The sequence below is a fragment of the Vespa velutina genome, chromosome 13, assembly GCF_912470025.1.
Source record: "Vespa velutina chromosome 13, iVesVel2.1, whole genome shotgun sequence".
NCBI classification, from domain to species: domain Eukaryota; kingdom Metazoa; phylum Arthropoda; class Insecta; order Hymenoptera; family Vespidae; genus Vespa; species Vespa velutina.
In genome coordinates, this window is record NC_062200.1 from 588,783 (window position 1) to 605,766 (window position 16,984).

Below are 16,984 nucleotides of genomic sequence, written 5' to 3' on the forward strand. Positions count from 1 at the left end.
TCTCATTGAAATGTAAAATAAAAATATTATCTTACCTTTTATTTATATAGTTTTTTTTTTTACACTTATAATCAATCATTACCAGTGCCAAAGATTATTGAAGATATCGGGTATAAAAAAGAATCTCATAATTAAAGGCAACAATAAAAAGTATACAATAGTTATAAGAATTATAGATATTATAAACAAAATAAATATAGTTTCTCTCATCGCAAAGAGATATACACAAATTACATGTATTGTTTGATTGTTCAGAATATCGTTAATAGAAATCAATCAGTGGGATTGTGTTACAGGTACACATTCAAATTTAATCAATTGCCCGACTAAACAAGACGTGCTAACAATATCCGTAATCTCTATAAGTTATAAAAAATAGAAATATATCCAATGAAAACAATGAATACATCTCTTTCTACCTAGATATAATTTTACAAAGTGACTTTTTGTAAATATTTTAGTCATGGATTCTTCCTTAACCAATTGTCATATTTTATCATAAAAGACAAATTAAATATATAGCTATGTAATAAATTGAATCTGTAATTTGTTCATTTTTGTGGTTACCTTTGGTCGAAAGCAAAACTTATAAACATTATGAAATTTTTAATATCACGTATCCATTCATAGATTCAAACAGGCACTCTCAAGTATTCGAGGCATTATCATTCATTCGTCCATTCATTAATCCATTTACTCTTTTATCGGCTTTCTTATTAATCCCCTGCTAGCGATTGTTCTAAAAAGTAAACACAGCTGATATACGAGCACGGACGACTAATGCCAACTGCGCAATCGCTCCGATTATTTAGTACGAAGAATGAGGAATCACGTACTTTAGAAGGATGTTTATCTCCTAGGGAAGATCATTAAGCAGGTATCGATGAAACCGGTGCGCCGGGTGTACGATAAATACCGCAGAATAATATACTGTGCGTTGGTTTGTCATAGATGAAATATATAAATGGATGATTAGCATTAAAGACAGCCGGTTCGGACGGTCTGCTCGAACGGAAACTAAAGAGCGCCGTGGCTGCTGCTGCTGTCGTACCCTCTTCGGTGACCTCGATTTTAGCCCTATGAACAGCGTCTCCCAAATGAAGTGGTTTCTCACCGTCGGCTAAGAAATCTCGCAAATCAGCCACATCAGGTGTGACTAAGTCACCAGCACCGAGAGAACGAAGAAGCGGTACCAAGGGTAACTCTCTTTCCAATTCGAATCGCGGTAAAGAGACTTCGACCTGTCTCGATGGCATTCCATCGTCAAGAAGTATTCTTAATTCCGTCGCACCGGCCTCAGTAGAGATGTGTCGAAGAACGTTCTTGATACCTCCGTCTCCTTGGTTTCGATTCGCTCCGTCGTTCAAATATCTGGCCGCTGCGAAAGGCGGTAACAGGATGAACATAGAGATTTCTTGACCTTTATATGGAAGTTCAAGAATGTGCGCACCCAATTCCTCCGAGACGACTATATCGAACAAACGAAGAAAATTTATGTTTAACAACTACTTTATCAGGGTATATTAAAATATTTGTATAATATCTATAATATACGAATATAAATTTCAGATATATTTCGCTAACCGTGATTGAATGTCTTTTTTTGGCGCATGAACGTGATTACGGAATTTTGAGAGCCAGGCGCGTAAAAGATATCTCTTTTCGAATTTGCTGGATCGAAACGACTTTGCCAGAGACCCTTGAAGTAAACGGCATTAGCCAAGACGAGATCCGTATCTTCTGTGATACTATCTTCTGGCAATAAATCACGAATATGACCCCTCGTGGCGTTGCTGACCCAATCATTTATACTATTTCGTACGGCCGATGGATTGCTTTTAAAGTCAATCTTGACCAACTGATCACTGAACAAATCGAGCATGCAATCACGCAACTTTCTCGCATCCGTTACCCAAAGCCGGTTGGCGGACTTGTACTCGTAATTGGCTGACCCATTATTCTGAAAAGATGTAGAATGAAAATATCATTACCGTCGAGAGCGTTTCGGTCTCGTTTCACGCGGCTCACCTTGAAACGAATCACTCTTACCTCTTTTTTTTGTTTAATAGATTTTTCGAAAGCGTAGTATCTCATCACGTCGATCTTCGATAAATCGTCTGGAATATGCAAAGCTTTTTTCAAGGACGTCTCCGTGTTGCCACGGGCACCGAAATACGCTAAAGTCAAGGCGCTGTGAATGCTATCCGGGCTGAAGAATATATTGTCGCTAGTTTGTATTTCAGCGGCCTTCTTTAAAGCATCTATAGCAAATTCGTAACGACCTTCGTCGAGCATCGTTTTCGAACGTGGATTCATCATAATGGGATTGTCATCTCCCGTCAAACATTGCGCCATGATCCCACCGATCAATGTTAACAAAAATAATAATGGCATCGCCTGAAAAAAAAAAGGAAAAAAAAAAAAAAAAGAAAAAAAAGAAAAAAAGAAAAAGAAAAATAAATAAAAAATACAGATTAGTTTTAATAGCAAGCGATATCGTTCTTAGGACGAATTGATTACATGATATAACGCATTTATTCGATTCGCCATAAGAATTTCACAAACGCCAGTCAAGGATACAATCCCGAAAGGTTTGCACGCGCAATGTCGCGTGTTTTCCGAAGCATTACGAAATCGTGTCCGCGCATGATGAACACCTGACGTTTAATCTTCCCAAAGAAATAATAATGTATACACACCGAGCAAATAATTAAATGAAATGTTTTAATCTCTATTGAAATTTTCCTCTTATCTCGTTATACGAAGATTTCAATGCGTGGAATTAAAAGGATATCTATGCGAGAGCCTAGATATAGAAAGTAGAGCCAACTCGTTTCTATGTAAACCGTTTTCTTAAAAAATTTCTCGACTGGAGAAAGCGATAAGATTCATGTAAATAGAAAGAAATGAAAGAGGAAATGAAGAAAAGGATCTTGAAATCGTACGATCCTAAATGTCTTTTGTTATTTCTTCATATTTTATGCACATAGATATTGTATCAGTAAATGCAAGACTTATCTCACACGAGTCTACTTAATGTATCAATTTCTTTTCTTGAATCGTCTCTTATCAATAATCGCTTGTATTAACACGTTTTTCTTATATCAAAGAGAGGATTTTAAAGAGAGGTAAAATAAGGCTCGTCGTTGGTACGAGTGAAAGTTGCGAGCAAACCATGACATCATAGAATCCAACTTTCTTGCTTGAAATGAACGTATGTACTTATGTATGACGAGACGAAGCGAGTGACGAAACGAACGCCTACGTTTTCTTTCGAAGATGAAAATATAAACACATACTTATTCTTCTTTCAGCTATATTATTTCTCGTAAGAAACACGCGAGAAAGAGAGATCTTCCTGGTATTGTTTAGATTAATTACTGACCCAATTGCTGAAATTTTTCTAACGTCATCGCCTTAACGACTCGAATTAAAGAATTTAATGTTTCATTTTTTTTTTTTTTTTCCTTTTTCAAGGACAGTTCCTTCTTAGTCCATTGCGAGATATATCTATCACATATGAATTCTTTATTCGGTGATACGTGGTCTCATTCGTATATGAATCACGCACGACGAACATATTTAACGAGTTACAAGCTAGTACGTAAAGGAAAAGAATCAACATGAGAAGTAGAAAAAAGCTCGCTCTCTCTCTCTCTCTCAACTCTGTTTTAATACTCTATTTTAATTTAAGTGATTAAGCCACATCGTCGAACTGCTATGACAACTTCGTCAAAGACGTTGTGTCGTTTTCAATGTCAGAGTTACAATAACGTAACGAATGGAAATACTTTATGAATGGTCGTTACGTTTCTGTATCCGCCTTTCTTATTGCGTACAAGCGCACTCTACTTTCATAGAGAAATAGAAAAAAAAGAACATCATTCAGAAACACCTTCGTAAAGGAATTTGTGTAACAAAGTGCAGATAATTGCAGGAAGTGCGGTGGTTTGTATCAAGGTGCGGCTTTCTTATCGTTGGAGGTTAGGCGATACGGTAAAACATTTCGGTACTGAAGTATCGTATCATATCATACAAATGAAGTATTATGTTACGAGTATGCTCGCCTGAGCGAATAATCTTCGTTCAAAGAGCATGTAATATTATAAATCTTATCAATAAAAAACGACCATGTAGATACAAGGCTGAAAAATGATTTGATGTTGATCATCGAATATTCGACCAATATATTTTTTGAGCCTCGAAAATGATCATGGTCGTTTAATGAATCATTTCTTTCGCTTCGTTTTTGAAAGTAAACCACGTGTTTGTGAATTCATTATAATATTTGATGTTGGTGAATATCGTCTGGCGCGTCCATGTTTATAAACATGAAAAATTTTGTGAGGTTAGCTACACTTCTTTCATTCTTGTTTAATCTTGTTTAATAATGGTAACTTGGTTTGCATATTAAAAAGCAATATCGAGTATACGATGTAAGAGAGAATTTGCACGAAATTCAATTTCAAGCACGACTTACCGATTTTAAGGACATTGCTCGTTTTACTTCTTTATCACGTTATCAGGCGAAGAAAGATTATTAAAAGATTTTGTTCTAAAAACGACAAAAGAATATGATGTACCGTTCTCTCTACTGTTTTAAACGGAACTGAGAGTACAATGACGATTCCGGGCGTACGGAGAGATGGTAGAGTTTTCTATAAACCCCACCAAGAAGTCGAGGCGTCGACGTTCGTCATACTTCCATCGACTATATCCTTTCGAACGACTCGTCTTTCTCTCTTTTTATATCCCACTTCTTTTCTTCAACCTACTATGCGATCTTCAACGTACTTACAACGTACTTCCTGAACGTTGGAAATGCCCAGCATCATAATAATTTTCTCGTTAGGGAATTCCTTCGAAGAAGAACGAACGATATTTGTATTGTATGATCGACTTTTTCCGCGCGAAAAATCGATCATTTTTTATTTGTTTGTTTTTTGTTATCGGTCTACAGATAACGAGCAATATTGACGTATTGATTTCTTCATTGGAACGAACGAACGAACGAACGAACTTGTGTTATAATGTGCGATTGTTCTGACCTTAGACGTTCGATTATCTTCAGTATCAGTTTACTTTTTTTTCGTACATATAAATATGCATATCTTCCTTTTGCCAGACTCATATCATTCTTTTTTCTTTCTCAATCGAGGAGCGTACACTTTTACGAGACTGGCCTTAAGCAGAGAAAGCGCGAAACTCGGCGACCCTTTTAAAAGCGTTTCATTTTCTTACGAATAAACGATCAATAAAGTCTCGACTCGAGATCTCCGAGAGATTAAATTCGAGACAATGAAAATGATTTCGCCGATGATTGAAAATCTAATCAATGATCGGGGATCGATTGATTCGAATTGTTAACGATTGTTTTCGTACGTAAAGTTATGAACGTCCGATCAGCAAAGACTTTATATTATCTTTTTGGATTCATTTTTTGCTAATCGAATTTCTCGAATCGATAGTATATAGTTGAAACAACGACGAATTAGAAAATACCGATTATATCATTAATCGAATCGTTTTGTTTGTCGAACAATGCCGAGCTGGGACTTTCCCTTTTCGCCATTACCTTCAAATTTACGATCAATAAATCTTCTTTCATCGAAACGATAAAACCGCCTTTTTCTCAATGTCTTTTATATATTCCCAGTTGCATTCCATTTATAGTATATAGCTTATTCATAGGAACGTTTTCATTTTTATTCTATAACTCGATATGCGTTCTCTCGGTGTTACATAAGAATAAAACGCTAACAATACGATCTTTCAATGTTCAACTCGCGTAATAATTGTGAAGCGTAAAATTATATCGATGGCGAAGTTTTAACGCGAGTTATTCTGTTTGAATGACGACGAGGCGATGGAATCAACGAGGACACGATTAAAGAACAGGTTCGATTGTCATTATCGATTCGAAAATCGATGCTCGTAGCAACTTGAACCGCGATTGTATTTTTTGATAACTCATCAGAGAATACGTGTATAAATATATATTTACGTAGATTCATTTGAATATAAAGAAGATCATCGACACAACACGATTATCATATTCTTATAGATTATTAAGAAATGATTCTCTTACCCGAAATTGCACCATGATTTCTCTCTTGCTTTACGGATAGAAATTCCTTTTTAGGTAAGCTGCTTTTTTCCAAAGACACGAGTTATGATGACGGACGAAAAACGTGTAATATGTTTGCACTCGCGTGGATATTACAAACTGCGGCATTAGGCAACGCCGTTAGTTGTTTTATATGCTCGATGCCCCTCATAAACAAATCGTACTTACTATCTGTCGCTTTGACCTCCCCTCGGTTTTCATCGAAGATGTTTATACGCACGTTTCTGATCGTCTACGTATTTTAATTGACTCTATATAATTGCAATGCATTCCGAAGGAAAATCCCACAAGATTCGATGATTAAGACTACGTTTCTATCGATAATTTCCAATAAAACACATATATATATATATATATATATATATATATTGCCTTTATTTTGTGATGCGTTCAAGTACAAAAAAATAATATTATCTCGTTAATATCGATGAAATGATCAAAAGATTTGATATGTTTGTTTTATTTTAGTTGTAATACAATGTATATAGAAAGAAATTTGTACACGTTCAATTCGTTTAGCTTCTTTTTCAATTTGATCGTTCGAGCATATTTAATTTTAATTCAAAGAAACATTGCTCATGAAATAATTATTGGAGTTAAGTAACCAGGATATATCGACGATACTATCTTTTTTCTTCTTACTTTTATTTACACTTTTATAAAAACCGCAAACATTGACGTTTGGGTATTTGCCGCAATAAATAATACCATCAAATTATTTAAAACTGCACGATTAATTTTTATTCTTTTCACGTCGTGAGAATAATAAAATGAATTTTCATCTAAAATAAACATTTGTTTGATAATACAATTTATCAAAAAGTAATAGTTTCTGATATAAATTTCAATTTTTCTATCGATGTTTATTTTTTACTATCTTACAAATACAAATACTGTTCTTTTCGTATTCCATACTACAAGTTTTAAGACAACGTTAAGGGTTTTTTATTTTTTATTATTATTTTTTTTTTTTTCTTTTAATAATAAAAACCATAAAAAAGGGATATTATTCGTTATTATAACAACGTCTTTCTAACTAAAGCTAATAAATAGTTCATTCTTAGTAAATATAATACGTACAAGAATAATACAAGGAGGATATTATACATTTTTTTTATAATTATTAATTTACGCAATACTTATCTTCTGATTGAACAGTTAAGATATCATTTTTAGATACCGTCGAATTTGTATTAAACGATTCATTATTATCGATGTTATCTATTGACTTTCGAATGTTCTTATTTTTTAACCATATTTCAAATTTATCACCATTTCTATAACGTTTTATAATCGTATATATAGCTATTATTAAAAATATCACAGCCAAAATTATATAATAACAGCCATAAATGAAAAACTAAAACAAAAAATTAATTATCGTACGATAAAATTGTAATTTGACGTATCGTATGAAAACAGATTAATCTCTCAGATTTTTGTTCACGCACGCGCGCGCGCGCGCGCACACACACACACACACACACACACACACACACACATTTTGATCATGTATACATTCTTCTTACCTGAGATCTAATAGTGTCTCCAAGATTTCCATTAATAACTATTAATGTTAACAAACTTTGGAACAATAGTGCTAAAAAGATATTTGTCCCAAATATTAAACCGTAGCTATCTTCAGATATATTTTTTGCAACTTCGAAGCTATAAAATAATAGGATACAAAACATATGAATTAAGTAAAAAATTCTATTTAAATAAGAATTACCTTGCAACAGTGACCATAGTGTGATAAACCACTCCAAATATTATATAAGCAGTATATAATACCCAAATATTATAATTATAAGAACACAATATAATTAAGCCACCCTCTATAAGGGCAAATAATGTTAATGTTACATCTCCTATCACTGGCCAGTTGAATGGTATTTTAGAAATGACAAAAACGGTGGAAGCACCTAATTGGAAATGTTATTGCTTTCTTGAAAATTCTTTAAATCATATACACAATAACAACATATTGCTTATATCGCGTATCATCTTATTTATTTAGTCTCTTGTGGATCTTGAAAAATTTTTTATGTATTTACCTATTATTGCATAACAAGCATCTACCGCTCCGTTATAGATATCGTCATATGATTCAACAGCCGTTTGCCATAAAAGTTGGGCGTAATTAGTTATTTGCAAATAGCCGCAAGTTGAAAATGCCCACCACATGGACCATTTTACAATGTGATGATGCGTATAAGCGTTTAAAAAATGTTGCCATAATAACGCGTAGGCATGTTTCAACTTAGAAGACATTGAGGTAACATTATTTCTCTTCGCAGGATTATATCTCGATTGTTTATGACGATCGAATTCATAGCAATTGTCACTTTCCGACGATTTCACGGTATCCGCTGGTGCGGTTGTAATACTTTGATCATAAATAGGTGAATGAAAATAAATCGATTGACCGACGGATGGTAAAAAAAACGTCCATATCGTGGCGAGACCAAACGCTGAAACAAACAATATCTTTTTCGCCGATCAATAATATTATGATCGATTTGTATATATATATAAGAGAGAATTAATTTTATCAGTCAATAATCTTATCATATCAACATTATCAAGATATATTGGGACGATTAAAAATATATTTGATGGTATCAATTTCTGGATTTCTGATAAAATTTTTCATACTACATTTGCATTCTTATTTGCAAAAGGTACCTGCAATGGTAAGATAATTCAACTCATGGAAATCTAATATATGAAAAGAAGCTGTTAATTGTGCTATAATTCCAGCCATACACCGTCCAACAAGCGAAGCAGCTTTTGTATGACCTGTCACTTCTTGATAGTGTTTCTTATCAACTTTTGCATATATGTATGTATAATATGCCACTTCGGAAGAAAGAAACAGACCATAAAAGAATTCAGTGATCTGAACTACTGGCACAGTTTTTCCAAATATCAATACAAGAAATGCAATCATTCCAGAAAGTGAACACAATATAATAATAGGCTTATATCTTACAAAATCTGTTATCAAAAATATAATAACTAGAGTTAAAAAATAACTGTACGTGCTAACTGGATAAATTTCTTGATTGACCTGAAAGTTAATATACATATAATTAAAACTATTTAAGACCAATTATTAACTAATAGATTTTAAAGGTTTCACAAACTTGTGCATGTGTAAAATTCTTCCATGGTCCTGTTAAATAATCAGTTACGAATGACTCGGATGGCCTGAAGTCTTTTAGCAATCCAAACATACATAGGATAAAAGATATTTTTAACCAATACATTTTGAAAAATATATTTTATTTTTTGTACTCGTTAGAAAGTGCTTTATTTATTTGTATTAAACCTAGAAATATATTATTTTTCTATATTTAAAGCAATCAAATATCTATATCAATAATATAATAAAACATAGTGTATGAAAATTATTAAACAGATTTTTTAACTAAACAAGAACTTATAGATTATCACAAAACCTCTGAAGTTTCATCAAAAAGGTCAACATAGATAACACTTGATAAATTGAACGAAAAAACGATTCAATATGAATTATATATTAATTACTAATAATTCAATTATAAAGTTATCATTTGTTCATTAAATATAAAATATTTCTATTTGCATGTTAGGAAACATTGTTAATATTGTGTTCCTTCGAAATACAGTTTCGATATAACAAACGATATTATACGTTTAAAATATATGACAACGGAGTTGTTTTGTTAAAAATTCAATTATCTTGTATAAAAATATTTTATTTTATATCACATTTGCGTGTCAAGTTTAATTAACGCACAAACTTACGAATTTATGAACCAACGATTGATCAAGTTAAAATACATCCACACATACCTCATGCAGGATGAGGTCTGATCCATTTCAGATAAACGATAACATAACTTTGTTTTATCCTTTGATTGTATGCGATAAACAATAAAGTAAACTCAAATTTACTATCGCCTTTTACACCATCTGCCGTATCTTCAGCATACTACACAATTTGCTAATAAATTCTTTCTGATATTTTTTTTATGTTACACGATTTTTATAAGATTTTCAAGAAGTACATTTCTTTGAGAATAAAAGGAAAGAATAAAGAATGTTTAATAATTCGTAGATTGTTTAAATAAATATGTTGCAGCATAATTACGATGACAACCAATAGGAAAATTTGCTTTTCTTTCTCTGAGATTCAAACATATGATTGGATGCTATGGGTAATACACAAGAACTTGACAAAATAAAACTCAAAATTTTTAACATTTCATATTCGATCTTGTAGTGATATATATATATATATATATATATATATATATATATATATATATCATTACATACACACGCATATGCATATATATATATATATATATATATATATATATATATATATATATGTATGTGTACATGTATACCCCGCAGTGATATAATATATAATTTTTGACTTTAATATCCTTTAAACTTGCATTGAATGTTTATCATGTTTTATGAATTTTGGAAATGTATCGTGCAAATGTAAATATTAAAAGGATCTATTAAAACATTCGTGTTACTTAATTATTCATATTTACGTACATATAATAGTTCAATGTATTTATATAAAATATTAAATCTCATTGCATATTTTTCGAATCGTATTTTTATTATGACTGATTAAAGTTATAATTTTACTGAAAAATTGATGTTAATATTTAAATGTTTTGTAGCAAAATGGACAGCAGCAAAGAGCAAATGTTGAACCAATACATCAAAATCGAATTAATGGAAGACAGCCTTCACCCATAAATGTTCCAATGTCAGTTTCAGAACAGTTTAGAGAATCATGGTTAACTGCTATTATTGGATCTATTTTGTTTGCGACTGGCATGTGCCTGTTGTTTTGGAACGAAGTATGTAATTTATATATTATTATGCTTTTTATAAGGCTTTTTGTACAATGAATATATTTTCATGATTTCCAGGGAAGGGCTGTAAAAGTAGCATACTCTTTAGACGAAGCCTTACGGAATGTAGCAGTGCTTTCAAATCCATTTAAATTATTACCCGAGTTTGAAGGTCGTTTAATACATATTTCAGGATCATTATCCATATCAGAGCCATTGACTGAACCTGATTATGGTATTATTGTGTCAAGTGTTAAATTAAAAAGAAGAGTACAGATGTATCAATGGGTCGAAATCGAAGAAGAAAGAAGGTATTATATTCGATTGTTAAATATAATTTATCAAATACTCTTTATATAACCTTTGAAATGTTATTTTAGTTTTGGTGGTGTAACGGAAGAAGAGAAACATTATTATTATACGACAGAATGGAAGGATAAGCTTGTAGATTCTGATCATTTTTATATCAGAACTGGACACCATAATCCAAAAGAAATGCCAATCAAAAGTCAAATACAGATTGCTAATGAAGTTAAAATTGGAGCCTTTATTCTTGGATCAGAATTAAAGAAGAAATTTAATGAATTTGTTGAGATTACTAGCGACGAGAGACCAGAACGTAAAGATATCAAAATGCATTCTGGCCTGTATTATCATAGCGCTGATTTGTGGAATCCTCAGGTATCTTCTTAATATTGCATTTTTATGTCTATATAATATTTATACGCCTACTTTTCTTATGCCTATTTTTCTTTTTTCATATAGGTGGGAGACATTAGAATACAATTTTCTTATGCAGGTAAACAAGGTGATATTTACTCTATCGTTGGCATGATGGAGAAAGGAATTATTGTTCCTTATACCACATCACACGGGGAAGATATTTTACTTCAAAGGAAACACAAAATGACGGTAGATCAAATGTTTCACTTGGAACATGTGCACAATTACTGGAGAACTTGGAGTATCAGGTAATCTTTTACAATTATTATTCCCTTTAAATATTTTCATACTTTATATGCGTATCATGCTCATTCATCTTTTTATGAAATTATTTATTAAAAACCATTTTTTCAAAGAAAATGCATAACTATTTTCAGAGGACTAGGCTGGTTAGTTCTATTTTTGGCAGCAACTTGTTTGGCAAATATATTGAGGACCGTGATACTTAATTCAACATTCTTATGTGGAATAATAGCAATTGAGTCATTAACAATGTCCGTTTCCATGTCCATTAGTTTATTAGTAATTGGTTTTGCATGGGTGTGGTATCGGCCGGTAATTGGCCTTTGCTTAGCTTTAGCTTCGATTTTACCATTTATTTATTCAACTTTAATAGCAGGATCACAATCGCAACAACGTGATAATTACAGAAGATTGTAGTCTTATGTCAGGAGTATCAATAATGTGTATAGCATATCTATTTGCAATGCCTTCATTATTTTATCTGTAAATTCATACAGTTTATATGTATTTTACATAAATAGTATTATCAAAAATGCCAATTTCATTGTTAATTATATATAGTTATTTATTAAATATTTAAGATAAAATTTTTGTATTAAAATAGTTGTATAAACATTGATTATCAAATGTACAAAATGCCAAATACATCAGCTTATTAAGCATCATAAATAATGCGTACGTGTTGGTAACATGGAGAAAATGGTCTATTATCGGGAGCGGTTCCAACATTGGTTAAGAATTTCAGGGCTAGATGGTGTTGAATGTCTGGTAATTGATCATTAACTTGTAGTTTGATCAATGAACTTGAGCCAACAAAATTGTATCAATAATAAGACGTTTCGAGTAAGTAATTCAAAGGTAAAGACTTCTTAGAAACAAATTTAAATCGTAAATAATATTTTTCTAATTAAAATAACCTTCCTCTATATATATATATATATATATATACAATAGGTATCACCTTGCCGTTTTCAGCAATGAATGATATAGCTAAAGAAAATAATGATATATTTAAATAAACAAACATATTTCCAAGTTAAAAAATCTAAATCTATGTATTTAGTACATATAAATACATATCTGATTTTAAAGTGCTCCGTTGCTGAAATTTCATTTCAACGATAGCTATGTTCGCGTATTGCGACGAACAGGAAACTAGGCAAAGGAGGAAGGCAAAAAAACGGGAGGAAACCATCGACCAAGCCGATGGCTGCACAATGCAAGGAAAATGTGCAGCTGTGCACCCCTTTACAGACTTGGCCCGAAATTGTACGGATTTGTAATGAACTGAATATTACCCGGATTCCCTCCCCGTCCCTCTTCTCTCTCTCTCTCTCTCTTTCTGTTTCTTCCTCTTTCGCACGTTTGGCACGGTCGCTGTTTCAGGAAATTGCATTATACCCGACTCTTGATTCATTCGTATCAACGACGAACAGCCATGCCATTGTGCCAGACTGTGCGTATTATGTTACTCGTTATTTGTGATTTGGAAAGCACAATGCTAACTCGTAATTTTAACTCGGCCGAAACACCTTTATCTCGAGTACACAGGTATTGAAATATTTTTCGACAGAGATTGTCGATATTACCGAGCATCGTTACGATGTTATCTATCTGAAGAAATCAAAAGTATTTGGATAATGATCCATTAATTTGGAATTTATTCCATTGTATTTTCTATCGATGATATTCGTTCGATAGCTTAGAAAAGAAAGAGAGATGAGATCAGAGATTGGAAGTTTGCAAACTGAGAGCATACGGTAGGCGAAATTATTCACTGAAATGTAGCACTCTGGTGCGCTTCGTGCTATCCGTATTTGCGGTTAAAACGTCGATTACGTCCTGATTTATGGGGATGGTGACACGTTCCGGTACGTTTGCGGATGCGACGGAGTTCAATTACGCGATAGCATCGTGGAAATTCCATTTTGGATTTGTTGACACTAAAGTAGAGAAGAAATAGAAAAAAAAAAAAAAAAAAAAATAAGGAAGGAATTGGAAGAATGAAGAAATTAAAATAGAAATTGTCTTCTCTCAATCGTCAAGATACGATCGATAAAACGATTTACTCTCGACTTCGAGAACGAGGTATAGTGTAACCAATAGGGTCTCGTATCGAAAATATTCGCTAACCACAAAACTATTCTATCACATGCACTTCGTACGCCCATTCTAGATTTAATTTACATGGAAATAATATCGGTGTGAGTAGATCGATCGATAAATTGTTCGACCGCAATATCGACACCCTCGTGGAGGAGAGGATTTCATTACTGCTTTCGTCGTGAGAGAAAGCTTTTATTTGCACGCGTTAGACTCGACGTAAAAGCTTCCTCTTTCTTTCTTTCTTTCTTTCTTTCTTTCTTTCTTTCTTCCTTTCTGAAGTATTCTACTTTTTTCTTCTTCTCCCTTCATTTCCTTCATTAGGCAAAAGAAAGATAGAGGGTTCATTCGAGGTATCGAAGTTCCATCGTGAACAATTCGTTCGTCGTGGTTTTCTTCCTCTCTCATTTTTCTTTCACTTTCGTATAATTTCTTTTTCAAATATATCCGTTCGGTCATTTCTATAGATGAGAATTTATAGTCTTTCTTTGTGCTACGATTTGATATATTTCAATCGCAACTAATGTACCGTTTAACGTAGCTAATCTAGTTTTGACGCTATTGTCACATGAACGTTATCTTGAAAATTTGATGGGATTTTAATATGTATGTAAAAAACCGAGAGAGCGAGAGAGAAAGAGAGTTTATGTAAAATTATTAAAGTTGGTTTGCGTTCTTACGAACAGCGTTAATTTATAATTAACTACATGAATGTTTAACGCTTTCGAAGTCGCCATCGCTATGGTCAGGAACAAGTCGGATGTACGGACGGAATTAGTCGGGTACGGAATGTTAATTAGTAGAACTCGAATGATTACGAAGCAGTCACGTTGAAAGTGAGAGAAAAAGAGAGAGAGAGAGAGAGAGAGAGAGAGAGAGAGAGAGAGAGAGAGAGAGAGAGAGAGAGAGAGAAAGAAAGAGTAGGAGAGACCGGTTGATCGATGCAGGGACTACTACTGGCAAAAAGAAATCGAACGAATAAATGAGACACGTTCGTCTTTGAAATCGGTAAAGCGGAACAAAAAAGATATATGTATATATATATATGTGTGTGTGTGTGTGTTTGTTGTATGTTTGTATATATATATATATATATATATATATATATATGTATGTACGTATGTAGAGAGAAAGAGTAAAAGAGGGATTGCGTAAAATACAGGAGATAGATATCGAGTAAAAGCGATACATAAAATAAATGACGTTGCGGTTAAATAAAATCGAACGCACGATTCACAACTAACACCCGTCTCCCTCTTCTTATTCACTTTTTGCATTATTCAGCGCTCGTCGCTAAAAGATCGATCGTATGGTGAGTTTCGTATGCTGACAAAATTTACGTAAATTTTACAATGTAAAATTTACAATGTAAATTCTGGTCAAACGGCAAATAGCTACGTTTTATATACGTAAATACATATATTTTTATATATGTCGCGTATGAAGGTGTAACGAAAAAACTATTCGTTGAACAAATTCGTTGATTAAATCCGTATGTACATATGTATATACGTAGACACACACACACACACACACACGTATGTACTATACTATCCATTGGACAAATGTAATCAGCGTGTGAACCGCAGCAAAAACGAGGCCGAACTCGTTTTCGCATTTTAAAATGCGATTACGAATCGGTAACGCCGTCGTCGTCGGCATCATCGATTTCGTCGTCGTTATCGTCAACATTTATTCATGAATACAACGGAATAGAAAATGATCCGTCGACATAGAATTAATTTTGATCGATAGTAATAATTTTTAGTTAATTTTGATCGAATTTATATTCTCCTATATTGCTCTTTCTTCCTCTTTCCAAGTCCATGTCAAATTCTCTCTCTCTCTCTCGTGTTTCTTTTTCTTTTCCTTAATCATTTCTTTGCGTCGCATGGAAAAAGGAAGTATATGTAGAAGATCGCAAATCAATCCTTTCTACTACTTTTATATCATAGTTCTAATATGCAGTTTTCTAAACGTCACCCTCTCTGTAACATGGAATCAATGGACCGTACCTATCAATTAGATAACGGTTAACTGCGCTTTATAATCGCTCCTGGTTCGCTTCATATTATTTTCCATCGTAGGTATATATAATAACTAATGTATGTATGCATTTTCTAGGCGCATAAATGAGACGGTACGTAGATTTTTTCTTTTTCCATTTATTTTTTATGAAAAATATGCAAAACGATAGGTAAGATCGCGTTGAGCACGCTCGCGGAAAAATGTCTTCATCTTTTAAAAGGAAGTTTTCAAAGTTTTCGAAAGGCTGTCATAGGCAATGCCAGGAGCATTTTGTGGATTTGAGATCGAAGACAGGAAATATTAGTATCGTAAGCGTTTATCGAACTTTAGAAAAAGCACCAAAGGTACATACATACTCTTCACTATCTTCGGATATTAAAGTTCCTGTCTCGAAGAGAGCCCTTTCCAACTTCTGCGATTCAATTTCACGCCGATTTTACGGCCATCTTGAGATGATTTTTTAGAGAATTACTCGATATTTTCAACAATCGAAAAAACATTCTCGATCATAATAAAGAAAAAATATTTAATATCTAATTCTTAAATGAACTTAATATAATTAGTGCATAAATAGAATATTTTTATACGCGTATGTTTCCTTGTGTTATCTTTATTTTATTAAAACAACACTCAGTCCCTTCCAAAAAGTACACGATAGAAAAGAGAATTTGAAATGAGAAATGATTTTTCAAACGAATACGACTTGACTCGCACGAATTTAGCAGTTTCCCTTTTAATTCACGTTTAGAAAGAGAGAGCTTCGATGTTTATTCGTCGGAGTATAAAGGCAAACTGATGTGATTATCGTCAAAGTCAGTCAAAAGTCTGTTTTTGTTGATATTAGTATGATATGAAAGCAACGACCTCGCGTTCAAAATCGCGACCTGTATAT

The 16,984-nt window shown here is 32.9% G+C and overlaps 3 protein-coding genes across 7 annotated transcripts in view; 1 reads left to right on the forward strand and 2 right to left on the reverse strand.

Annotated features, from left to right (window-relative positions):
* On the reverse strand, positions 1–6,246 carry LOC124953905 (serine protease inhibitor 88Ea-like). Of its 2 annotated transcripts, none has more exons than XM_047505958.1 (4): positions 6,089–6,246; positions 2,050–2,397; positions 1,585–1,960; positions 1–1,468 (listed from the first exon to the last, which is right to left on the reverse strand). In XM_047505958.1, the coding sequence occupies exons 1-4, from the start codon at positions 6,101–6,103 to the stop codon at positions 870–872; spliced, it is 1,338 nt and encodes a 445-aa protein (XP_047361914.1). In that variant the 5' UTR covers positions 6,104–6,246; the 3' UTR covers positions 1–869. The 2 variants fall into 2 exon arrangements, with proteins under 2 accessions (XP_047361914.1, XP_047361915.1); XM_047505959.1 differs by lacking the exon at positions 6,089–6,246 and adding an exon at positions 4,481–5,474.
* LOC124953902 (thiamine transporter 2-like) overlaps positions 6,114–16,984 on the reverse strand; it is a 22,949-nt gene continuing 12,078 nt past the window's right edge. Inside the window, exons 1-7 of one of the 3 annotated variants that reach the window (XM_047505947.1) lie at positions 9,968–10,066; positions 9,277–9,461; positions 8,816–9,200; positions 8,185–8,601; positions 7,860–8,052; positions 7,657–7,795; positions 6,114–7,487 (exon numbers count right to left, since the gene is read on the reverse strand). In XM_047505947.1, coding sequence (XP_047361903.1) covers positions 7,251–7,487; positions 7,657–7,795; positions 7,860–8,052; positions 8,185–8,601; positions 8,816–9,200; positions 9,277–9,399 — 1,494 coding nt within the window. In that variant the 5' untranslated portion in view covers positions 9,400–9,461; positions 9,968–10,066 and the 3' untranslated portion in view covers positions 6,114–7,250. Of the gene's footprint in view, positions 7,488–7,656; positions 7,796–7,859; positions 8,053–8,184; positions 8,602–8,815; positions 9,201–9,276; positions 9,462–9,919; positions 10,067–16,984 lie in introns of those variants that run through there. The other 2 variants (XM_047505946.1, XM_047505945.1) reach the window with 2 other exon arrangements.
* LOC124953906 (transmembrane protein 43 homolog) lies at positions 10,263–12,392 on the forward strand. Of its 2 annotated transcripts, none has more exons than XM_047505961.1 (6): positions 10,263–10,332; positions 10,819–11,001; positions 11,074–11,306; positions 11,376–11,676; positions 11,761–11,966; positions 12,096–12,392. In XM_047505961.1, the coding sequence occupies exons 1-6, from the start codon at positions 10,267–10,269 to the stop codon at positions 12,376–12,378; spliced, it is 1,272 nt and encodes a 423-aa protein (XP_047361917.1). In that variant the 5' UTR covers positions 10,263–10,266; the 3' UTR covers positions 12,379–12,392. The 2 variants fall into 2 exon arrangements, with proteins under 2 accessions (XP_047361917.1, XP_047361918.1); XM_047505962.1 differs by lacking the exon at positions 10,263–10,332 and adding an exon at positions 10,538–10,627.